The sequence below is a fragment of the Drosophila guanche genome, unplaced genomic scaffold, assembly GCF_900245975.1.
Source record: "Drosophila guanche unplaced genomic scaffold, DGUA_6, whole genome shotgun sequence".
Lineage (NCBI taxonomy): Eukaryota > Metazoa > Arthropoda > Insecta > Diptera > Drosophilidae > Drosophila > Drosophila guanche.
In genome coordinates this window covers 1769815-1795662 of record NW_022995750.1, presented here as the reverse complement: position 1 = coordinate 1795662, position 25848 = coordinate 1769815, and the positions used below count along the sequence as shown (strand labels likewise).

General features: G+C 43.5%; 2 protein-coding genes across 3 annotated transcripts in view; both read right to left on the bottom strand.

The window, feature by feature from the left end:
• The window catches only part of LOC117586475 (transcription factor E2f1), a 37156-nt gene extending 13698 nt beyond the window's left edge, over positions 1-23458 (bottom strand). Inside the window, 2 exon segments of the mRNA XM_034276568.1 lie at positions 10528-10558; positions 23055-23458. The gene's annotated coding sequence lies outside the window, so the exon portion shown is untranslated.
• A 761-nt stretch (positions 23459-24219) lies between these two features.
• Positions 24220-25455, bottom strand: LOC117585991 (protein archease-like). 2 transcript variants are annotated; one of them, XR_004573964.1, is made up of 4 exons: positions 25322-25455; positions 25221-25245; positions 24702-25151; positions 24220-24635 (listed from the first exon to the last, which is right to left on the bottom strand). XR_004573964.1 is itself a non-coding variant. In XM_034275815.1 (3 exons), the coding sequence occupies exons 1-3, from the start codon at positions 25374-25376 to the stop codon at positions 24761-24763; spliced, it is 471 nt and encodes a 156-aa protein (XP_034131706.1). In that variant the 5' UTR covers positions 25377-25455; the 3' UTR covers positions 24676-24760. The 2 variants fall into 2 exon arrangements, 1 of the variants encoding a protein (XP_034131706.1); XM_034275815.1 differs by lacking the exon at positions 24220-24635 and having other exon boundaries at positions 24676-25151.
• Between the last annotated feature and the right edge of the window lie 393 nt (positions 25456-25848).

Sequence of the window (25848 nt, the reverse complement as noted above, 5' to 3'; positions counted from 1 at the left end):
AAAAAAAAAAAAAAAAAAAAAAATGCAAAAGAAAAAAATTAATTCATAATAATAATGCAATTAAAACGGCCCCGGGGGGGGGGGGGGGGGGGGGGGGGGGGGGGTGTTATCTATTTCACTGTATTGTCGTCTGTGTCTGTGCCCATTCAAATTATAAGACGATGGCAGACGTAAAGAAACAAAAAAATCAAGTAAACTATGTTAAATACGCCGCTAAGAACGGTTCACGCCCAGTAGCGAGAGGTTTGAGGTCAATCGATCATACCCATGGAAAGTGGGAGGTAGTGATGTGACCACTTACTTCGCCACTTACCGCTTAGCGGCCAAGCATTTCTTCTGTGAATTAATCGTACTTAAGCTTTTCTTTTGATAAATGGTTTTTCATTTCACCGTTTCTATGCGGTTCCACAACAAATTTAAATCCAGCACTTAGATAAAATATGTATTTGCATGAAACTGCTTTGAATGCAAGGAAATTGTACTTGTAGACTCCCGGTAGCTAGTGAATTCATCGAGGACTGGATCTAGGAGTGACACAAAAACAAATGTATAGAGGCAGGAACGCGCACATGAACACACGAACTTCCAGTTAATTAAAAGTATTTATGACACTACACATACACACACACACACACATTCGAAAAACATAAAAAAACTGTCTTGCAGAAAAGTACAAAAGTCCAAGCCAGGATCGTGGGAAGTTCTCTTCCTCCCTCTCTCGCACAAAAGCAAAGGCAGACGGACGAGGGAACAACAAAATCCAGCCATACAGATACTCTAATTGCATATGCAGAGTGCAGAGCGGCGGCATAGTATAGCCATGGCCATAGGAGCATAGGAGCATAGGAGCCAGATGGAAGGGGCCAAAGTTCCACTCCTCAGGGTGTGGGGTGGAGTTGGTTTGTGTGTGAATATGTGTGCATGTGTGTGCGGTGTGCTGTGTGGGGTGGAGTGCTTGCTTGTCGTCTGGCCGGGTTTATGAGAAATGCGTACAAAATTATACTCACGGTGTCACTGTCGCTATCTCTGTCTGTATTTCTTGTGTCTCTCAAAAAAGTCTCAGCCTTCCCTAAAAGGATAACATCCGTAAGTCCTCGCCAGGCAGACAAAAGCAAAAAAAAAAATACGAGAACACAGAATACAAAAAAAATATTCGTGCAAAAAAAACGAATAGAAATTTAAAACTGGAAAGGAGATTACGTTTGAGCAAGAAAAACGAAGAAGGGACGTATGGAATAAGCAGGAAAGTGGAGAGAAACGTTGCATAAGGCAGATTGGAGAGTATAATGAAAGGAGAAAGTGTGTAAAGAGAGATAGAAAAGTGATCTCGCGTTGGAGACTAGTGTAGACATAAGAATGAAGGAGAGAATATTTCTGTGATTTTAATGCAATCAAAAGTTTCAGTTGATTACGGAAGCCGCAACCTTTATTTGATTTGTTCGATTATAATCAATTTTAGCCACCAGACGGTTATCGCAGACGGAAAGCAGAGAACAGGAAGGACCCGATGGAATTGGCGTCAGGCATTCATCAGCTTCCTTAGAGTTGCCGCCGCCGTCGCTGACATCCACGTCCACGTCAACGTCAAATCTTGCCGACAGCGCGACAGAAGCAGCAGCAACCCCTTTACCGTTGCTTTGTGGGGCGCAGCAAGGCATTTTTACAGCCTTCCAGCTACACAGACACCTCCCCCCAACCCTATAGACTCTATAGTATAGAGCTGGCTGGCTGGGGCAGAGAAACCGCGACGCCGGCAGGGAATGCAATCAGCAAGAAAACTACTTGAGAATCGTTCTCCATCTCCCGCTCTCTCTCACCCTCTCTCTCCCTCTCTCTCTTGCGAAATATTCAAATATGAAAATAAAAGTGAAGCGAGAGAAGAGAGCAAGACGAATGTTAAAGTTGACGTCGACGTCGCTGCATGTTTGACAGACTGCCAGTCAGTGAAATGATGCTTGGCTTTTGCTGTTGTTGTTGTTGTTGTTGCTGCTGCTGCTGCTGGGGTGGACCCCATTCGCAGGAAACTTTTCTGCGTGATCCGAGTGTCTGTCTCTGTTCACTCCCCGCCCCGCCGCTGTGTCTGACTTGCGGCAACATTTATTGAATTTGCCCGCCTCAAATGGACTTGTGTCTACTTCTTTTTTTGGCTCACCCTTAAGTTTCTACCCCTCTTAACAGCTTTTTATCAATTTCCATTTCCTATGCAAATTTCCTTTAAATTGCACATTAATTGGATTTGAAAGTGTTTTAGGATTGCAGAATACAGGGTTTTTTTTAGCAAGGATAAGCCTTGGACATTCAACAGCGGAACCTTTGTTCTCTACAACCTTTAAGTTCTCTCAGTTCCAGACCGAATCTTTCTGGCATTGTTTTGGAAAATCAGCTTAAAAATAAAACACACAAGAAAACAATGACTACAAATTACGAATCACATTGCTCAACGATCGACATTGAGACGTGCGACCCCACTAGCCAAGCGTACTGCCCCAAGCTTCCCCCCAATCCAACCTGCCCATTCCAGTGTAGTCTGAGGTATATACGAGTGTAGTAGTATCTACAGTAAAACTGGACTACCTGTCCGCCCTAACTGCGAGTACGATTACTCAACGGCACACACAGGCAAACAGCAGATATACAGACAGACAAATACTTTCTGGGATCGACTTTATATGGTTAGACAACGTTTTGGAACGGTCAGAAAGACAGACAGTCGACCCAAAACCTTGAGTTGGTTTTTCTGGTACGCTGTGGCTCTGACTTTTCGGACTCTCCCGACGTTCAATGAACTTCTCTCACTCGCTCGCTCACTCCTACGACTCTCTATTGGTTCAGGCCATCTCTGTCTCAGAGATGGCCATAAAATGACTTCCAACAAAATGGAATTCCTATTATTGTTTAATTATACATTTACATTTAAGTAGAAACACCAACAAAACAGTGCAAAGAAATTGGATAAACGTGTGTGGGGAGAAAAGAAGAAAATAAGACAAAAGATTCTATTAAGAAGGGGGAAAAACAGAAGTCACTTGACAAGAAAAATTGGAGAAATTAACTTACAGAGAAATATATTTACATCACTAGCAGAAATTGTAGTCTCAAACAGTTTTCTTGCACCCCTCCTCTCCTTTTTCTAGGTTGCCACTTTCTTCCAGTGTGGCTTAGCCTCTAGGGGTGGTTTGTAGTCATTGAAAAACACAATAGATAAGAAAGAACCACAACAATTTCAGCAATTTAAACACGTTATTTCCCCCACCAATGGGTAGATATTTGTATTATATTTTATTAATTTTTTATTTCCCTTTTTGATTTTGTTACTTACTCATTTCCATGCTTTGAAGGTGCTTGAACAATTTTGAAATGTAATCCAATTTTTGTTTTTGGTGGTAATAATTTGTATTATATAATTAATAATTGTGTTTTATGTTTGACTGGCAAAACGTAATTTGAATTTAAATAAATTAATAATAAGCGTTTAAGTTGGTTTAAAAAGAATTTGGCTTTTTGGAAAATGTATTAATAAATAATGAACAATGAAGATCTTCAATGAAGAAATGTTGTTAATAATAAATAAGTTAAAGAACAATATAATGAAAGGAGTTTTTGTTGAACAGTAGTTGTTCTCAGTTAAAAAATTGAAATTTAAAATATGCGAAACACTTAAAACTTAATGAGATTTTGAAGAAAACTTTGCAATGTTTAACATGTGAAATATATTTAATAATAAATAACAAAAAGACTTGAATGAAATGCTTTTGTATTGCAATTTGGTTAATAATTTTTGAGTGAAAATAGAAAACGATTTTTTATAATATTTTCATTTGTTTTTTTTTTTAATTTATATAAATTCTGGAATTTCTGGTGTGTTATATTTGTGTCATGATTGGGGAATTTTGATTATAATCCTTGGTTGGTGGTCCGCCAAATGCATTGGTATGTTTGTGTTGCAACATTGGTAGGCGGTTTGTATCTTAAAGATACATTTTTCAAGCGAATTTCTTGGTTGTTAACTTGGGATTAATTGTAACTTTTGTGCGTAACTTTTAGGGTTTCACTGAGCATCGGCTAATACTATTATTATGATTGGCAAAATTCAACAGAAACAACGTCATGCTTCGAGTAAATGAACAACAAATAAACAAATAGAACGCGCGCTCGGGTTCGGATCGGTTCAGATCGGATCAACGATTAATGATTCAGAGAGGAAGACGACCACTTCCACTTTCTGCTGCGTTTGGTTTGTAAATGAATATTGCGTAGAGCTCTTGCGCGTAGATCCGAAAAGAGAAAGAGTAGAAGGCCAGGCCAAGCAGCAGCAACAGTGGAGAGAGAGAAAACAGGAATGCAATTGCAGAGAAAGAGAGAGAGAGCAGCGATCGTGTGTGTGTGCGTAAGAATGGGCAAGCGAATGCACACCCAAAAACAGACAGAGAGAGAGAGAGAGAGAGAGCGCGCTGTAACGGGCTCAAGTACGAAAAGGAATGCAAGGAACAAGAAAAACAACAACAAATAGGGGAGGATAATGCAGCAGAGGCACAAGCGGGAGCAGGAACCTTTAAAGCTCGCTCTCTCGCTCTCCCTTAAAGTACATTTTTAAGATTAAGATTTCATTCTATTGTTCCAAGGATTCCTTTTGATTGACTAAAAGACACGACCCCGACGAAAGTGCAGTAGCAGGAGTCAGAGTGCGAGTACGATAGAGAGTGAGTGGCGGTCTCTCTGTCTCTCTTTTTCTTCTGGCCGATGATCACGTTTATAATGATTATTATCATGATGATCATGAGCTGGACAGGTGCTAATTGCTGGGCTATTTTCTAGGTCCATTGAACCCACAGACGAAGAAAAATAAAGCATAAATTCCCCAACAAGGCACCACCACTGCCCCTCCATGCAAATGCCAAATCAAACGGAAATGAAAGAACAGAAATCAGAACCAGAAATCAGATCGGTGCTTGCCTAATAACAGGGAGCAGCCAGGACACGTCCCGTACCGACCCGTCCAACTTTTTGATTGGCAAAAAACGAGCGAAAAAAGGAAAAAGCAGGGAGCGACAGGCACAGAAGGAAGAAATTATAGTGCAAAGAGAGAGAAGTGAGAGCAGGAGAGATAAGCAATTTTAAAATGTAATCAGTTTCTGGTTGAGATTCCAGAGACAGAGAGAGAATGAGAGATAGAACAGCAGCGGATATGAAACAGGAGATGACTTGTCTGGCTGTCTGGCTGTCTGGCTGGGCAACCTTAACCCCCTTCGGGCACTCTCTTAATGTTTTTCTTTTGGAGAATGGGTCCTAGGCCTGTCGAAACATTGTGCACCCTTGGAAAAAGCAAATCAATTCTGTAATTGTTAGATGGAGGCGCCTCCGATTGAAGAAAAAGTTTAAATATTTCTTAACGTATTTAATAAATCATTTGAATTGTGGTAAATGTTAATTTTATTTCTCTCGTTATTCTCTTTTATTCCCTGCCAGAGTGTAATGACAGTTAAAACAGCGGCCTAGCACTGCAAGGAACAGTCTGCCGATGTGTCCTGCGGGATGGGTACAGGCTGCCCAGGACATTTGCTTGCGCTCGCTCGTGTTGCATTCGGGTTCGATGAGAGCAATGAGCGGAGTTTGACATAGCGACGAACAGACGGACAGACTGACGGTCTGACGTATTGCCTTGTGTGTGTGTTCTGGGTGTGTTTGTGTGGCTGAAGGAGAAATAGTTTGCAGCTGCCGCATGCCGCATGCCGCCTGGGTTCCCGTTGTTACTGCTTTATGGCTGGCACAAGGGAAATAAACCTTCTTAGCGCATGCCACAAAAAGCGGCAGCAACAGCAAAAAGGGGAGTAAGCAGCAGCAAGTAAGAGAGTAAGAAAAATATACACGGAAAGGCAAAGGGGAATTGGAAATATCATCATATAAGAGCTCGACCCTCGCTATAAGGTCTAAGCGGCTAAGCGATCGTGGAAATCCAAGTTCCAAGTGGGTATCCGAACCCTACAGAGTTGCCAACAGAAACCAACAAGAACTACTTGAGGACACCCATGAAAACTGTGAAAACAATTCCTTAGAGCTACTCAAACATCTGTTGAAGGATCACCAGAAGCGATAAAACCAACAGAAAAACTTGCTGAATGGAAAAAGATTTAATATTGATAAGGGGAAACCTTGGGGAACACAAGAACCCAAAACAATTTGTGATGGAACAGTTGGTAACAGAAATTAAAGATAAAATCACAAAGAGAGAGAGAGAAACCTTCTGACTTTGTAGATGATTAAAATTAGGTATAAGCTCTGGGGGTATCCCAAATGGAATTAATTTGTGTGTTCTAGAACCAAAGAACCAAAACTGTTACACACGCGAATTTAATGCGAATAATATAATAATGTTCCAGGCTGAAGGATACGCGAACACGCATTTTCTTTCTAAGACCAAGACCTGCTCTTGAATTATAACTACTGCAGCATCCACTGACAAGGCTTGATGAAAGTGTTGATCATTAACTAAACAGAAAGAGAGAGAGAGAGAGAGAGAGAGAGAGAGAGACTACAATGGCTGGACTACCTGAAGGATTGCTGGACTACCTTTTGCCACTGCTGCTGGGGTCTGGACACCGGTTTCCAAATTTCGGATACGTTACTCCCTTCATTCGTTTCATGTTCAGCTATTTTAAGTAACAATAACGAGAGGAGCCACACAGCCAGCACAGCACAGCACAGCACAGCAAGAGAGCGGCAAGAGGCAACAAAAGCTGATCGTTCCCCCACTTTTCCCCTCTTGTGCCAAGTACATTCATAAGATCTGAGGAATGAGCAGAGACCAAGAGCCAGCCCAGGACTGGCAAATGTCCCAAGTTGAGATTCAGGTTCAGGTTGAGGTCGATCGGGTCCCAAACCATAGGTAGAAGATCTCTTTCGTTTGTTGTCTCTCTCTCTCTCTGTGTCTGTCTGCTTTGGTGTATCTTTGCTGCTCTCTGTATATCCCTTGGCTGCGATTGCGCTTTTGTTTTTCCCATTCACGAAATTCTTGGAAATTCTTCTTTCGATCAGTAAATCTGTAGAGCCAGAACCAGAGAGCGAGTGCCTCGGCCTCGCCTTTTGTTGTACGCACGAGAAGTAGTTCTTGTTCTGGTTACGTTTCCTATTAAATACAGCAAAGGACAGTACACTGCGACAGGACACTGCAATTAGCTTGAGAGAGAGAAAGAGGGAGAGAGATTCCCCACGAGTGGGTAGCGTGGGAGCTTCCTCTTGGCTTGAAAACGGAAGTGAACCAAAAAAAGAAACCAAACAGCACACGGGCCAACGTGCAGGCAGGCAGGAGGGCAGTTGGGCATGGGCATGGGCATGGCAGGCAGATGTCCCAAAAGAAATAAAAACTATTGTGGAAAAAGGTGGAAATGTGGCAACAGAAGTGGAAGGTAGCAACAACAACAACAACAACAACAACGCACTCATCGTACGTACCCCGTGCGGTACACCTGGTCTCGCTCCGTCTTGTGTCTTGCGCAAAATTGTAGAGGAGGTACATGGAGACGAAGCGCACCCCTAAATACAACAAACCCAACAAAAAGAGAGAGGAACAAGTAAAATGAAACGACACGTAGAAAAATAAATGTAGAAATAGCAAGGCAGCGGCTGGGGCACCCCTCTCCCATGGTAACCAATTCTTTTGCTCTGCCTGAAGCCTCTGCTCCTTCTGCTTCCTTCTTTGTGCTCCTTTTTGCTCCTGCCACTTCAGACAGTCTGGTAGGAAAGTGGAACGAACCACAGGGTAGACCAGAGAGGCGTTGGGGTTGGGGTTGCGATGGGGATGGGCATGGGAGTGGGAGTGGAGTGGAGTGCACTCTGCGCTCTGTAAACTTCTTGCATGTTGAGGTATTACCTCAACACCTCACAGTCGCCGTACAAGAGAGATATTTGCGTTGGCCAAGGGCCGTCTATAATTGTTGCTGCCGAAATGCAACAGAAGTCCGAGTCCTGTCCGAGTCCTGTCCGACTCCAAGAGGGTGCGCCATGCTGTGCCTCAAGGATCTTGCATTAGAACTGCCCAACGCTGTCGTTTGGCTGGTTTCCCCTCAACAGGAAACGAAAAGTGGTTGCCGCTTGTTGCAGTTGCAGAAATGGGGGAAGAATTCTGCACCACACCGTGCACAGTGGGTCCAAAGTGGACTAACAAGTTACAGTGCAAATTACACATAAGCGAACGGATACTTTTCAGGGATTCCGCTCCTCAATCCCCAAACAAATGCTCCTTCGTCGATTGCAGAACCCAAATTGGTACCCACTGTGCTCGGCCGTTGGAGAATGTCGAAGAATTACTTCTTTGAGCGGGCAAAGTCCAATTGCAGCAGGCGGCGGCAACAATGTCGATTGCCCGTTTTGGCTGAGAAGAAGGAAGGGTGACGACGGTGACCGAACGGACGGATTGACTGACTGAATGACTGGCTGTTGAGCTGAGAGGGCTGCTCCCTGGTTCTGGCTGCGGCGGCACTGAGTCAATAATTAAACTAAACTAAAGCAACAGCAGAACTGCAGCAGAGGCAGAACAGTGGCTGGAACAGGGGCTGCAACAACCCCTAGGCGGGGGACCGACCAGCCAGCACTCCACTCCAGACAGCCCCGAATAGGGTGAACAAATTTTCATTTTACTTTTTGCTGTGCAAAAAAAAAGAGGCACAGCAGTGAAATGTAAAAGGCGAAGAATAAATACCCTGCACAAAATATGGAGCAATCTTTTAAGAATTCTGTTCAATTATTCCAAAGCGATTCGAACTGGGATGGAGGCATGGGAGAGGTCAAACCAACCTTTTCTTAGCCTTAACTTGGCCTGGAATTGCATAAAGTTATCATGCCCTCTCCATGTAGGAAATACAACTAAAGGGTATTATAAATTAGAGCAGAGTCCGCGGACCAGAGGGTTGTTGCTCGCTTACAACTAATCAGAGGGTTTCGTTTCCCCTCTGCGAAGTGATGGAATGTTGCGCACAGGAGAGATCCGGATAGAGCCAGGAGAACAGCTGGCACTATTATCCTTATCCTTCTATTTTTTTGACACTTTTTGTTGTTGTTTGAGGTTGGGCTTAGGCCCGAAGAACTATCGCGCGTGTCAAGAAAATTGTTTGAAAAATCTTTGGCATAACATTTTGCCCCCGAAAAGCGGAAAAACTGTGCGAAAACGAATGCAGATTATTTATGAGCCAGGAGATGACAACGGGCCCAAAACGAAAATGAGGGATGCTGGAGGCAGGACACAGGATACAGGATACAGAATAGAGAATACAGGACTGATGCAATCTATGCAATTACATGCATGAGATTAGAAAATCGGTCGAGGAAATCGGAGCGGGTTAAAGGTGGGAGAGCACCCAACAGCAACCCTCCTTCAGGTATGGAAAAGTGTCCCCGTTCCGGATCCCGACAGAGACACGCGGCTTGGGCTTTTGTGTGTGAAAATCATCAGAGCAGAATTAAATCCAAATCCCTCCCTGACAGACCCGCCCTCCCATAACCAGAGTACCACTACCAGTCCCTGTCCCATTTGGTCGGTCGGTTTGTCTGTCCCGCTTGTCCCTCCGTGGGATTAATTAGCATTCGGTTTAAAAAGAGAACGAGAACATTTTCTTTTTCTTGTACCATTCCCATTCGACATGCATTTAATTTATGCATTTTGGCGGACACCAAAGTGTCAAGTGAATGTCAAACAAATCTGTGAAATAAAAATAGATAGAAGGGAAAATTGATTCGTAAGCTTAATTTTCCACACAGCACAGGAGAGAGAGAGAGAGAGAGACATAACCAGTTTCTCCTGCTTTGCTCTGTGTGAAAAGGATCCCGGTGTTTGTCCATTTGTGGACTTACAAGTTTTTATCTTTTTTTGATGTTTGTCCGCGAATGTCCCCGCCGCCAGCGTTTCGGGTTCATTTCGTTTTGGGGTTAACTTGTTCCCTTGCCATTTGTTGGTTTAGTTGTTTGTCGTACGTAGTCTTCTACAAAGTACTCGCATGGCATAGTATGTATTCGTTTACGACTTGTTCGCCGCAGTTCAGTGGCCCTGCCCCGGAGACACCCCTTGAACCTTTCGTACGCCGCTTCCCCGGGGAGGTTAAGTGTAGATCGAATGGTGGAAATTTTTCTTTCTATTTGCATACAATTCTTAAGTTTAAAACTAATTTGTTTGCATACCGCACAGGATTTGTTATCCCGGGAATTACAAATTACAATTAAAGAGATAATCTTTGATGCTCCTTTTAGGCCAAAGGCTATCCAAAGGGTTTTTTCTTGAGGAAAGACATCGAAATGCTGTCATTGATTTTGTATGGCCCATCTTAATATGGGAACTTGATATTTTGATTTGGGATCTGAAGTCTTTACAGCATAAATGACAAAGAGAATGCTTAGGCAATCAAAAAACAAATAAATGTCGTGTGCATGATAAATTGAAAATCGACTCTAGTCACTGGAATAAGGTTTTCCTGCCATAAATCTTATCTCTAAATATCTTTCAAATAAAATCAATATTTAATAAATATATTCAGCACTCACCAACACCAAAATAATAATTAAGAGCAGCAATCTGTAAGTAGAATGGTGCAAAAAAATATTATTAGCAAAGGATCAAGTGGAAAATTTAACTTCAATTGAAGACTTCTTGGCACTCAAAATAGAGTCTCATGATTTTGACATGACTATGCTAACAAATCGAAGGTCAAGAACAGGTTTTTGTGTACATTTTTCCCCATCAAAAGTTGCGTTCGTAAACATCATCTAATGATATGTTTGTGGATGCATTGTCGAGTTGTTTTGTGAATCTCAAACCCCACCTTTCTGGGCTAGAGGCAGGCCCCTAACCTAAATCAACACAAATCATAAAGTTGAAGTTGTCTGCTACGATATAGAGCAAAGCTTGAGGAGGAGCAGAGCAGAGCAGAGTTTGCTGGCAGGCAACACACAAACGCAAATACCGAAACGAAGAGGAGTCGCAACAAAGTTGTCAAATCAAACAGAAACCTGAGGAGTAGTCGTACAGCCCATGGCATAGGATCCGGGCATGGGTTTTGGTGTTAAAAATATGAGAAACATTTATAAACTTTTTGTACGCTGAACGTGAACCTGGAACTTGGAACCTGGGAGCCTGAAGCCTCCAGAGTTTCGCTTGCTGGCATTTAAAGAACTTTAGCGATTTATGCGTCTGTCCGTGTCCGTGGAGTCAGTATGAAACCTGATTTTGCAGTAAAAGGGCCCAGGGAGAGTGGCAGGGCGTAGGTAGGAGAACCCCAGACCAGGCCAGGCCAGGCCAGACCCGACCATATCCAAAGACCAAGACCAAGACGGGATGGAGTCAAAGTCGAAGTCGAAGTCAGTGACTATGCAATAGATGGCAAAAATCGAAGCGGGAGTCGGGCTGTTTGCCGGTGCATTCCAGTGTCTGTGCTGCTGCTGCTGCTGCTGCTGCCTCCTTCCACTGATTCTGCCACATGTTGCACACACTGTGAGAATGAATTTAATTAAGGAAAATCCATCCAGAGACCAATGGAGCGCCACACAATTCAACCAGACAGCCGCCAGACCCCGAACTCTCGACTTGAAAACTAGTCCAAAGTCTAGCCTGCTGGGAGACTGTGGGGCGAATATGGCAATAAAATGGATTACAAAAATATAAAGTGATGGCAAAGACTAAACAATTATCAAGACTATTAAAGACTGGCTATTGCGTTTAGGACAGAGAGAGCCTTAGCGAGAATCTGAGTACTCGGAAGCATCGAAAGAAAATTGAAATAAAAGTCGTTACTGCTGCAATATCCCTAGTATTCAAATGGTCGTTGGTTATAGCATTCAATGGGTATTTTCGTAACATTTTTTATTAAATCTAAAGCCATTCAGTGGAACTTTCAAAACTGGAATCAATGTGCCGCCCCAACATGCGATGCACCGCTGCAACAAAATGCCAATTAAATCTACTTTCAGTGGCACATTAAAATGCAATAAAATATATATATTCTCTCTCTGTCTCTGTCTCTTTTTTAGCAAATATTTCATGCCACAGACGTGGCATTGCTCTGCTCTCCTTGCGACGCGCAGAGATGTGAATACTGGACGTTCAGCGATAAGCTTACAGTCATCGACTGACGCTGACTGCCATGCGAATTATATAGCCTCGAAAAATGGCAAAATATTCAGACATTCAGCCAAGTCGTCGTGGTCTGGCTGCCCCTGCCGCATATTTAGCTCGCATTGCAGCATAATTTGATGTAATTTCCATTGCATCTTGCAGCATTTTGTACTGCCAGGAGCCAAGTGCCACGACGACGCGACTGATTCGTGATATCGAACACCGAACCACGAAAACTATATTGTGCGGAATATTGAACCGTTTCAAGGTTATGCATACTCTCTGTCCCCTGCCTCTGCCTCTGGAACTTATTCTCCACTTGCGTGACTTTCAACAGACACACAGAAAACAGTAAACAATGAGCCTCAATATCCCTATGCACTTCTGGACACCGCAGAAGGCATGCACAATCGTTTCCAAGATACAATTTGGTACAAATATTGTATTACTTGTCCTGCAGTCACAGGATTATAAGCCAGGAGCTTTCAGCCAGTGAATCCTTAGACATGAAGCCAGGAGTGTGAGACAACCTACACCTATGGGCAGCAAAGCTCCTCACTCTTGCCAAAACCCATTTAAAACGAGTGCCAGGCTTAGGAGCAGCAGAAGGAACGGAAGCCTTAAGAGATAAACTGTGGCTCGCTTCGGTGCCCCCGTCTCCCCTGTTCCCCGCCTGTTCTGGCTATGAACAAAACCGCAAAGAGTGAAAAATTTCGCCAGTTTGTGTGTTATCTTAACCCGTTCACTCAGTCCCGCTGTCCCGTCATGTCCAGCAATGCCGTGAAATAAATGAAGTTAAGCCAATTTGAGGTTAAAGCCCAAAGAAGGAATTCATTATTTTTGTTGTTGTTGTTGCTGCTGCCACACGAAACGCGTGTCCAGCTTGGTGGAAAAGGAATTCGCAAAAAGCGGAGAAGGCAACAAAAACAAAACAAAAACCACAGAAATGCGACAAATGCAACAATAGCTGTAAAAGACTGTAAGAAACCAAAAGGATCAGAAACAGCAACAGAAACCGCAATAAACTTGAGCGCGAGAGAGAGAGAGAGAGAGATATGGCAAAGAAGATAAGCCGACTGCAAGAAATATAACCAGTAGGTGGGGGGATATTATATACATATGCTCCAACCTTAGGCCAGCATTCCACGAATTAGAGATTCTTCTGTAACAAAAGCTCCCGCTATATCCTCAGAGTACCGCCTACAAAAGGCAGCTCAAATGTTAGGTTACGGCCCTGTGTCTGAGAAACATTTCGCCATGCCCTTATCTAACCCTTCACACACATTTGGGTAAAACAAAAACACATCTCTATATTCTCGACCCGAATAATTGCAGTATGTATAATGAAAGCAAACCAATCGAGGCAACCAGTTTGTCCGATAACAAAATTCACATTCACCTCCTCCGGCGCAGGCTGCTGGTCGTGCTCCTGCTCCAGCGCTGATGTCGGGGCGGCCAACTCCAAAAGGGCATCACAACAACGTAAACAACATCCAATATTAAGGAGAGAAGAGAAGCCCGGCAAAGAGAGGAGGGATCGACCGACCGACCGACCACCGCCATAGGCAACAACAAAACACCGCAAAAAATAAGAGAAAAGGCACAAAATATGCGATAAATGGATACCCTTTGTGGGAGAAAATGGGTGAAGTTTATTAGCGGATTTATGGGATATTTCGAAGAAATTCTTCAAAATAATGTTTCAACTTTTGGGCGAAAGGAAAAAATTTGATTAATTTACCATTCGAGCCAGTGGAATATGTAAAGTTTCCATAATATTCGTTTAGTATTAAAATATTCCTAGCAGGCTATACCAAAAGCCCCCACTAAGTCCATAAACGCAATTGTGAAAAATAAGGAAAAGCATCAACAGATTATGCGCCGCCGTTGCAGGAGGTTGTTCCATGAAGTTACTGTTGTTGTTGTTGTTGTTGTTGTTGTTCTTGCTGCTGATGCCGCAAGGAGCAGTTGCTGCTGGTAGGGAGCAGGAGAAGGCGCGATACGATGCGTGTCTGGGCTCTTTAGACATTCATCTCCGCTGCTTCCCTCCGCCCGCTCCTTGCACACACACACACACACACACACACATAGTACATTGAGAATTCCATTGAAATCGTTTGAAAATTGAGCCCACTGCAGGCGAGTGGGGGGAGTGACTGGGGGGAACAGACGCGTCTACCGCTTCTCGTAATAAATATGCGCCATAAGTTTTTTGTCTTGGGGCAGGGCGACAGAGACAGCGACGACGTCAACTGATGATGACATTGCCATCCTTTGACTTTGGGGCTCTGGTTCTTGGATTGTGTGGCATGCAAGGCATATTACAGTAGAGGGTACAAGCTCTATTACACGAGCTGGCCTTGCCTTACCTTCCACATGAACTATACCCGTTGGGACATCGATTCAACTGCCACATCCTCCTGCCCCTGCTACACTCTTAGGCCAAGCAGAATACACATAAAATGTGTAAAAATAACAAAGCATAAGAGTTGCATTTTTAGCGGGGCCAAAGGAAATGGATGAACATTAAGAGAGCTTCGCTCGGACTGGGAGCAGACTAGGCCCTGAAGGGCAGCTGAAGAGCTGCTGTAGAAGGGTGTGGTGTGTGTTGGTGGTGGCTGTGGGGGAGGCACAAGAGTTCGCTGCTGCTGCTGCTGCTGCTGCTGCACCACCCGCATAATAAACCAGAGCGCATAAAAATGTGTGTAAAATTGCAACCGCAACGTATTTTTGCTTGTAATTGCCCAGACGACTCCAACGAACGTCCTCGCCACAGACAGTGTGAGAAAGGGGCAGGAGGGGAACCAACAACAATGTTGCACACACGCAGACAGAGACCCCACCAGACGAAGAGAGGAGCAGAGCAGCCGCAGGAGAGGAGAGCAGAGGCGGCAGGAGGAGTAAAAAGTAAGCCGGCAGATGAAACGGTCAGACACTAAACCCGACAGCCAGCCAATAACAACAGTAACAAGAACAACAACGAAAACAACACCAACAACACATCCGGCGAGAGAGCGACAAAAAGCAACAACAAGTTGAAGTATACTCTGACAGAATGTAACGGCTGTGTGAAGCCCTACAAAAAAACAAGAAAACAACACATTCTATAACATATATTCAAATTACAATTGCAAATATGCTTATTCAACTATTAAAGAATTATAATTCCACACAATTAAATACAAATTGACGTTTGTTCGAAATCAGTTGTCAACTAATATACCCCACGAGTGCAAAAAAGCAAAACGTAACTGCAAGTGCCAAAGCAGAGCGAGCGCCACACGCAAGCACAAATGCTAGCAGCCGACGACGAGCAGGACAACGACCAAAGAACGAAGCTGTAAAAAAAAAAACACAGCTTTTGAGCTGCAATCGGAGTCTCTCTCTCTCTCTCTCTCTCTGTCCCACTCCCGTTCTCGCTCACGGATGAGTGCTGTGTGTATGCATGTATGCGCGAAGCGCTGCAAAATTTCATGAATGGAATTTGTAAATTTTATTTTCATTTGCAACGTTTTCGTTTTCCTCTTCTTCTGCTGCTTTATGCGGCTGCTGCTTCTTCTTCTCAGCGTGCCTTACTCATGCTTGCTGTTGCTGTTGTTGTTGCTGCGCTAATCATGTGGAGAGCATCGGTGTGTGGGTGCGACAGAGAATGAGAGCAAAGACTGAGAGGTAGGGAGACCGCAGTCAGAGGCCCCCAAGCAAGTGGGGCAGACAACAACAATGATGTGGTATGTTGTTCAACTTCTAGCTGTTCTGCCCCACCTCACCCACTCTACCACCACCACTGTCTGAAACGGGTTTTGTGGCCACAGACATTTTTTTTATTCATATTTGTGGCATGTCCTCTTTTCTTCTCCCCCCTTAGCACTTCCTAAATACACCCCCACACACAAACATTTTGTAATAGTTTTCTTTTCATTCTTTTTTTTTTTAATCAACGGGCAACAAAACGAATCAGCAGCATAAACAATAGAGGAGCCAGAGGACGAAGAAGAAGCAACAGAAACTAATGCGTTTTTAATTGTTTGCTGCCGCATGCCACAGGCGGGCCTCCGATGACGTTGCACCCCCTGTCGACTGGTCATTTTTGTGGGTGCTAATTACAAGCGAACCCCAAAAGTGATTTAGGGAGGTAAGAGCACGAGAGTTTTATGTTTGCATTTGCAGAGAGTAACAAAAAATAGTTAATTATACTAAAGGAAAAACTAAGTAAATATAAACTAAGGGCCTAGAGCGGGGATCTGTTTGAATGGAATGGTGATGGGTAGGGGCGTGACTGGCTGAGGCAGACACGAAATTCCATTACACAAAAATGCGGCGAGAACGCAATTACAGAGCAAAGTAGATAAACGACAAACGGGGCGACAACACAACGAGTAGAGCAAGTAAATGACGAGGAGGATGTGGCCAGAGCGCTGCTGGAAGTAGCAAAGAGAGTGAGAGAGACAGAGACAGCGAGAGGACAGAGCTCTCTGCTAAATTAAATACAGAAAGCGCAGCAAATGGATGAAGGCAGCAGCAAAGCAAAGCAGCAACGCAGCAGAGAGTGCAGCGCAGTCAAAAAACAAGAACAAAAGCAACAGAATGTGAAACCTGGCAATCCGAAGCTTTGGATACCCTCCGTCTTCTAAAATTTTTGGTTTGGAAATATATCAGGGACCGCCAGCCTCGTTGTTCAAACCTCAAAATCCAGCCTGCTCTTTGTATAAAATCTCTGATTCCAATTATGATAGATCCATTTAAGGGATAATTCCATCGTTGCCATAGTTACTTTTAGTTTTAATCATACATTTTCGGGCTACCATCATCGATCTACTCACACTGAGTTACGTTAACAGGGTACCACTGCATTACCTTAAGGTCGTCCTCCAAGCAAGAGCATGGAAAAAATACCCACAAAAATACCCACAAATACACACACACACACCATTGAGGGACGGGCCATAAAAATGGCCATTTGACTTTGAACTTTGCGACGACAACGACGACGTCGGGGTCCACAGGTGAGGGAACGAAAGGATATGCAGATGATGTAGAGATCTAGCTGTGTGTGAGATTGTATTATATGGATTGGCAGACACTCGTATGCATATTGCATGGGTGTAACCGAGCAATATAATCTAATCGGTCAATGCGAAACCGAGCCCCATAAACCAACTATACAACTATACAAACCAACAGCCATACTATAAACAATTTGCTCAAGAAAACGCCTGGTTAAAACAGGAATTGCATGGGGCAGCGATAACCGTGGCATATGCCACAAAAAAAAAACCCACCTGTTGTCCGACAAACAAGAAGAAAAAAATTATCGACAGGCCATAGAAGAAGGTGCAATAGAAGAAGAATATGGGGGGATCCTGGTTCCTAATTATAAAACAACACAAATCGAAGATATTTGAGGGAGCAGTAGCAGCTGCTCCTAGAAAATCTACCAGGCAGGTGTGTCTGTGTGTGTGTGTCTAAGAAGTGTTCCAAAGGTATGTACATAAATTATGAGCACTGTACACACAGAACTCAGGATGCTTGGGATTATAAAAGATCATCCCATAGCCAAAACGAAGATCAAAAAGCAGAGGAACGTCCGCTCTTCCTATTCCTAGTCCATTCAGTAGATGAGATGATGCAAAATGTCCTCAGGATTGTTTGGTTTTGCGCAGCTGCCGTGAAGAAAGTGAAATTTTCGGTTGCAACGACTTTTGCAATTGTCTCAATGGTCGAGTGATCCTCTACTCCTCACACTTCCATTGTGTCGGCGCGGTGCGGGCAGCTGTCTGAGGGGACCCATAAATTGCATTCGTTATCGATTTTTTCTCTTTCTTACTTTCTGTCTGTCTTTGATTTCCCTGAGATCTTGGGGTGAAATGCTTTTACCTTTCGCATAATTCCTTATGCATTAGGCAATCAGAGCAAGAAATTACCCTTCGTACAGCTGCTCCTGCTGCTCTTATTTATGGCATAATCAAATCAAATCAATTTCGTGTAATTATCTAGGGTTGCATTTTTTTCGTTGTTGTCATAAGTATTGGGCAGGAATTATGATTAGGGTGAGCCTCTGTTTTTGCTTCTCCCATTTGACTAGGGTGGCGGCCAGGGCATGGGAATATTTCTGTCTGGGTGATCAAGAATAAATCATTTGCAGCATCTGTAAATCTATACAAATCATAGCCGAAATTAACTGAGAGTCGTAAGTCCTTTTTGTTAGATAGTTCCAATTTATATTCAACATTTGGCAGGGTATATTGTCTTTCTTCTATAACCGATTTAAATAGGATTAAATTTACAATTGACTAACTATTAAATTAACTAATTTTAGGTTGTACTTTGAGTAAAAATCTAAGTTGGTTTAAGGCGTGTTTTTGTGTTCTAATAACATTGGTTTCTTTTCCCCACAAACATTATTCACACCCCCGACTGACCCCTGCTGAACCCACCAATTCTTTATCAAAATACTTCATTCATTCCCATGCACAAGCAGTAGACCCCCAAAACAGAGTGTGGTGCGGTGATGTCTGCTTATAAATCGTATAAACATCCGCTGTTACGCTTCACCGTCTACACATGAAGGTGGCAGGCATACATTTGTACATAAAATATACATGCATAAATACATATTCACATACGAGTATGATGTATCTCCCCCTGAACACCCCCGTAACATTAATCATAACGATTAATCATTTTATCAATGAAGTGCAAAGTTGGATAGGGGGATAAAGAGAAAGGGGGAAAGAGGGAGCAGAAAAAAAAACGAGTGAAAAATTTGCAAAAAGGGAGACAGAGGAGAACCAAACTAGGGAAGCAAGGCGAAGATGCTACACAACGCCAATGTGACCTAATTGGGGGGTTCTGGAGTGTGGAATGGATTAATATTCTTGTTTGCTTTTTCTTACTTTCACAGCATAATAGGGTATTATTATTTGATCATAGGTATGCAAGGCATATTTACATATTGTGTTCTATAAAGAATCACTAAAGGAAAGATCGTCCAAAACAACATCTTTAAGTTTGAGCATGGCCTGGCAGGGTATCTTCATCTTCGAATCTTTATTCCTTTTTGAGTTTTTTTTTCCCCCGTTGCCGTCAGCGTCATCGTCAAGTGACGACATCACCCACAAAAAAAAACAGCAAACGGACAACATATGAGTTAAGTTGTCATAAATGGACATGGGCAGCGACACGACACGACCCGACCCCCGCTGCTTCCGTCCAGTGAGCAGTGCATCTTTTTCCAGCAGGAAATCGATGATGTTGGCAACAGTGTGCAGAGGCAGAGACAGCAGCAGAGGTCGAGCAGCTCTATGCATCTTGTTGTTGCTGGAGCAGAGCCAGAATCACAGGGACTGTCAAATCGAAGGTAAGGCAGTTTCCTACTCGTTGTAACGTTGTAAGTCTGAGCTGCCTTACCATCCATTTAATGTGCCTTGGACCAGATCCAAAGCTACGCAGCCAGTGCAGAGCCGTAGCAGAGAAGTCAGCGCTGACGTTGGTTAAACTTTTACTTTACTTTGTCGCTGGCGTCGCTGCTGCGCTCTGCTGCTGTCGTTTCTGTTTTTCTTTTCTTCCTTTTGCTCCAATTTGCACGCACAAACGGCAACAAAAGTCGCGAATCGGATTGCCACTGTGTGAGTGTGTGTGTGTGTGTGCGTGTGCGAGAGGGAGAAATTCCATATTCCACATTTTTCTTGGGGCCCAACGCAGCAACAGCAGCAGAATGCCACTGCGCCAGCTTCGCTACGTCGTTTCTTTTTCCTTCTCGCTCTCTCACTCTCTATCACTCTTTTTATAACTTTTTGTTGTTGCTTTTGAGCAAATATTTAAAAATAGCCCAGCGAAAAAAAGCCAAAAGCCCAACAACAGAAACCAGCCAACTGACAAACAAAAACAAAAAGAAAGGAAAAAGAAAGAAGGAATTAAACAACAACTAACGAGGGCCAGCAACAAAAAGAGGGCGGGGATGCGGACCGCTCGTAATGCTCTTTTATGAGCTTTCGCTTAACGGATTAAACCGACTATAATAATGAGATGGGGTACAGAAATAGTAGGGCAAAGCTAGATGGAGTGCATGAGAACTTTTAGAAAAAGATTCAGAGATACTTTCAAATAACTCCCAGAATCTCTGTAATTCAAGGGTACCTATGTATTCATTTAATTTATCCTGGCTAGCCCCATTTAATTTGTATTACACTACCCACTCACAAATTCACAGTAACACAGTTCCTGCAGCGGTTTAACAGTCCCGACCTCTAATTAGGTATGTTAATACAAAAATTTCCCTAAGAATTACCCTGATCCTTGCTGAACCCAATTCCCTCAGCCCTAATACATAAATGGATTGTACATTGCCCCAACAATTCCCACTCTAATTACAGCAAAAAAGGGTATGTAACCAAAAGGCAAGGTCAGAGCAAAGCAAAACCGTGCGAGGCGACGGGAACAACAAAAGACACAGCGACAGAAACGGACGGACGGGAGGCGCAACACTAACAAAACATCAGCAGCAACACCAACAACAACAAACATATTAATGAAATCGCTTTTAACTCGTTTCGCTCAAGTATTTTATACACAAATACATACAGATGTGAGTATTCGTATATATTGTGTGTAGAAGTGTGGAGGAAGACATGACATGCCTTCTCATGTGGTGGTGGCCCCCTCTCGTGGTATGTTATAAAAGTGCAACAACAATATTAATACACACACACACAGCAGAGCACAGCACACTCGGCATATGATAAAAACAAACACGACACGATCGGATGCGATCGGAGCCCCAAAACGATGACCCAAAGTGGCCAGGCGGCTACAATAATAAATGAAATTCAAGTATTTAATATATTATCAAAAGTCTTAGCCTGTCCAAAACCAAATGTGTGCGTATTGTATATTGCCTGGAGCAAGTGCACCAAATTGTATTTGATGTTTATATCTGAGATTGGGTAAGCGTCTCGATGGAAGGGATCGTCATGTTCGTCTTGGAGGGTGTTGCCAGACTACCCGAATTGAGGGCTCGCCTTTGGATTTATTTATATAAATTTACTTTTCCGCTTATCAATTTGCCTTCGTACAATAAGTAAGTTAAGCTAAGCCCATAGGTTGCAGCGTTTTTGGGTAGGTATTACTAACCAAACTAAATCACAGGTCTAACAATTTCTGGGCTCACATAAGCATTCATTTTCTACACCATTAACAATAATTAGACCAATTTTATGGTTAGAACTCAAGTAAGAGTGACCTCAATTTAATAAATCTTGTCTCAAAGGTTCCCGTGCCTTATCGCAACAGCAGATAAAAGCAAACATAGACCCACTAGACAGACACAATTCATATTTTAAGTCACAATTGCAGTTACGAGACTGTGACTGGGCGGGAACAAATCACTATTCCACTTGGAATTCGTTGGCCTCCGATCGGATGAATGAAAATCCAAACACTGGCCAGCGACAAATTTATGAGTAGTTGTCAAAGAGAAAACAAAATAAATAACCAAATCACTGCTTCCGTAATTGAATATAGGATTAAAAAAATCATGTGTATACCCCAAACATGGGGAACAGGTAAAAAGAGGCGCTTAGGGGAACTGGTTCACAAAAGACCCGACCACGACTACGACGACGGCGATGACGATGGCCAAGAGACTCTTGCCCCGAAGGCCAAGCAAAATCAAAGTAACCAAATACAAAAACAAAAAATGCAGACTCGAGAAATATCATGGAGAGAGAAAAATAAAACGCCCATGGAGACAGCGTCGTCGCCGTCTTCTTCGATGGCCGCCATTGTGCCCCGCCGCCGACGTTTGGTAGCTTCAGTATACACATGCATAATTCGGTTTGGATGTGGTTGTGGCGGGAAGGGGTCATCAAACTATGACGTCGCCAAAATCAGACTCCCAAGTCGAGGATTGCATTTCCAGCTCCTGCTAGTCGGTTCTTCTATAAATCCTGAAGCCGTTATCATTTTGAAACGAGTTCCGTGTTCCCATATCTGGGTTAATTGGTACACTGATAAGGCCCCACATGCAGCCAGTCATGCGCTCGTTTTCGAGTTGGGGATCACAGTTTTGGCAACAAACATGCAACCGAAAAGTTGTATATGAAATGCATATGACTGGATCTATTTATGAAATATATTTCCTGGATACTGCTTCTGAGGTTAAGATGATTTTCGATTTTACTGTGGGCTTATCGTAATCAACTATTGCAGTTCCAAAAGAGCTTAAATTCCAGTCAAAGAAATTCAAAAGCGGTATTTTATTCGCATGCCTGAGCCCACTCTACTGCTTGGCAACTGCATGTGTGCCGCTTCTTAAAAACTGCTTGCCACATGGTACGAGCTCAATCACGTGCAAAATATCACAGGTTGCCTTAGCAGCATCCCTTAGGAGCAGTCTGGCAACGCTTTAAATACTTGGAAATTAACAACTAATCTGAGATTTTAAATTCCCCAGGGGCCTCCCGCTTTCCCAGATTGTTTCAACAATGCAATTAAACATATATTACACATACACTCGCACACACACAAACAAACACTTGTAGTATATAAGGCTTGACTTTATGTTGGAGATAAATCAAATTGAAATTGCCAATGACGTCAGCTTCTGAAATCTTGCGAATTGAAGCGGCTACCCCCAGCCAAAGAACACTTTGAGGGGTTGCACTTAAAAAAATTATATAAAAGTGCACACACTCCCCCACGTGCACACACACACACCTAGCGACCGACCACCGACCGCCGACCCATACGGCACGAGCGGGCAGCTGGCCCGTCAGCTGGTAGTAGCCGGCAGGCGGCAGCGGCAAACCACCCACACAGCAGGAGCGCTGATGGCTGAGGGAAAAAACAGTTGGTTTGCCCTGCCCTGCTGCTCCTGCATAGAGAATGCCCAGCGGAGCACCCCCCAACACACACACACACACGCACACACACGCACACCTCTAACATCTAGAATACTACCTACCACATTTTTTCCATTTCGTCTTGTATGGATTTTTCCGCCACGTTTTTCACACACTTCCAGATGAGGCAGCGAGGTGCTTTTGATAGCAAATTGTAGATAATAAAATTACCTTTCGGTTGAGCTGGTTTCGATGCGGTTTATTCAAAGATTTCCTAGCTAAAGAGCCACTCGAAATTTATCACCCAGTCAATGTGCTCTGTGCTTCTTCCTCTTCGAACACCATGACAATTTGGTGGCGACGACGACAGCAGCCTACAGACTTGCGGGCAGAAAGAGAGAGCGAGCGAGAGACGACGACGACGACGAGGCGAGGTGAGCAGAGCGGCGAATTGAAAAAGCAACAGCAAACCAACAACAGCAACTACAGCAGCAGCACCAGCAAAGGCGAAATGCGGCGCGCAGCGGTGATGACGTTTTTGTTGCTTTCCTTTCCACCTTCCACGAGCTCTTTTCTTTTATATGATATAGTTACTTCCTCTGCAATCCGCACTTACTATTAGTCTTTACTTGTATTGCAGCTTGTTTGTAGTTTGTAGCACTGTTAGATATTTTTCAGCTTGACACACTCGCGACTTTGATTTCGACGCGCTTCATGAGCGAAATGAACAACTTGCTGCTGCTGTGGTGGTGTGTTGTTGTGTGTGTTTGAGTGGTGTGCGTTTTATTGCTCGACTTGCCTTTCCTTTCATACTTTGTTTGTTCTTTTACACACGCCTTCGTGTATCGCAGTGTTGATTTTTTCAATCAATCAATCGCAAATTTCACCTTGGATCCCACGCAAACGACAGATATTTCAAGGAAATCTCTCTCTCTCTTCAGCAAACACTAATGCACACGCATAACGGCCCGGCAAGCATTTTTGTTGTTTATCGTTGTTGTTGTTGTTGCGAGTCAGCTGTTCGCTCGGCATTCACGTACATCTAGAGATGGCATAGCGTGTGAATTTGTATCGCATGCGATATGATACTATTGTGTTGATAGTTGACCGCCAAGATCTGAATTTCGGATGCATGTTTGCCGCGAAATGGTATAAAACAAAAATTTTAATTCAAATGTAATTTGTAAAATGAGCTCTGGGGATATTCATTTCATTTTGAGCAAAATATACGATTATTAAGTTTGAGGACTCTTTTGCAGCGAATCTAAACCGAAGGCTGCATCTAGAAAAGTGCATTGAACTGTGCCCTGGGAATTGGGCTGCCTTGTCTGGGAATACAACACGTTGTAAATTCACAAAGCCTAAAAAATTGCGCCAACCAAAAAAAAAAGGGTAAAGTAAATCCAGAAACCCCCCAGACGCTGGACTCACAAAGGACCAAAAGTCTTAATTGCATTTGCAAGCATCAGCAGCAGCAGCAGCCGCCGCACAATTGAATGGTTTTTTGATAAGTCATCATCCACTCCTCTCTCACACGTCGCCAAACCTCACCTCTCACCGCAGACAGGGGATGGATGCAGTCGCCGGTCGCCAGAGTGCAGATATTTCGGGGCTTGTGCAGCTTTTTGTGAGTTTTTTTGTTTTTGGCATTTCACTTATGATTAATGGAGACAAGGAGGGAGTAAATGCAATCGACATACCAGCTGAAAAGCACAAGAGGTAAAAAAAGGGTGGAAACGGCAGTCAGGATGTCAAAATTCTTTTAATACCTAAACGAAAAAGTCACTGGATATCCGGGGGGATCCGCTTGCACTGGCGACAGCTTTGCTCAAATATCAATTATAACAAACACTTCGAAGTTGCTGTTGTCCGCGTCCTGTACGATTTGCATGGCCGAGTAGGTTATTGCCTTCACCTCGGTGCCCTGAGGATGTTTGCCCAGCTCGAATGGTTCGCCGTAGCAGCGGCAGACAATCTCGAAGGTCTCCAGATCGAATTTGGTGATTTCCAGTTTCTTGCACACCAGATTCGGCTCACAGGAGAACAGGAATAGCAGCTCGTCGAGAAAGTGAAACAATAGTCCCTCCAGATCATCGCCCTTGGCCTCGATCTCATAGCAGCTCTCCACGGACACGTACTCCAGCTCCGTCATGTATCCGAACATGGACACGCCGCACTGCTCGAAGGCCTCCGTCAGCGTAGTGCCCCAGGCATGGAGTCTGCAAAATGTGTAACCATGTGGTTAATTATAGTATGGATAATGTGTTTTTGTTGTTGCCAGTACTCACTGCACGTCGGCCGTGTGGTCCAGGTCTGCAAATAAATCAAAACAATGAAAAAATACGAAGCAACAGGCGGTTCTGGCACCAATTTGGGGGCATGTACTCACATTCATACTTTGTCTCTGGCAGCAGGAAGTTCTCTTTGCTGAATTCTACTTCCATATTTATCTTAATTTAACATTAGCGGCTAAAAAACAATAACAAGTGACTAATGGTATTAGAGCTGCACAAGCAGCGACAGTAATATCGATACAGCGCACATGCTCGCACTATCGATGGGACCTCTTACTATCGATAGATGCCACCTGTTGCTCTTGATTGTGGGTACTTCTGAAAACAAAACGAAAAAAATATGTATATATGAACAGGAAGAAGAAGAACAGTGGCGCCTGCTTTCGAAATGGGATTGCAGTAAATTGCAATCAGCCATAAAGCTGTAACCTTGCAGATCCATTTGGCCAAAAGCACTCCTCATAATCGTATCTTACATTTTACATAGTCTCTTCTCTCCCTCTCTCTCTACTCCCGTTTCGTTGTGGATGCCACGCACGTTTCAAAATGAAGTCATGAAATTGAATTCAAAACCATGAACTTGAGCGTTGGCTTTGGGGGTACATTACATGACTTGATATAT

Coding starts and splice junctions, on each gene's coding strand:
- LOC117585991 (XM_034275815.1), bottom strand. CDS start 25,376: ATGGAAGTAGAATTCAGCAAAGAGAACTTCCTGCTGCCAGAGACAAAG. Junction 25,246..25,321: donor GCCAGAGACAAAGTATGAAT/GTGAGTACATGC, acceptor ATTTATTTGCAG/ACCTGGACCACACGGCCGAC. Junction 25,152..25,220: donor GACCACACGGCCGACGTGCA/GTGAGTACTGGC, acceptor CACATTTTGCAG/ACTCCATGCCTGGGGCACTA.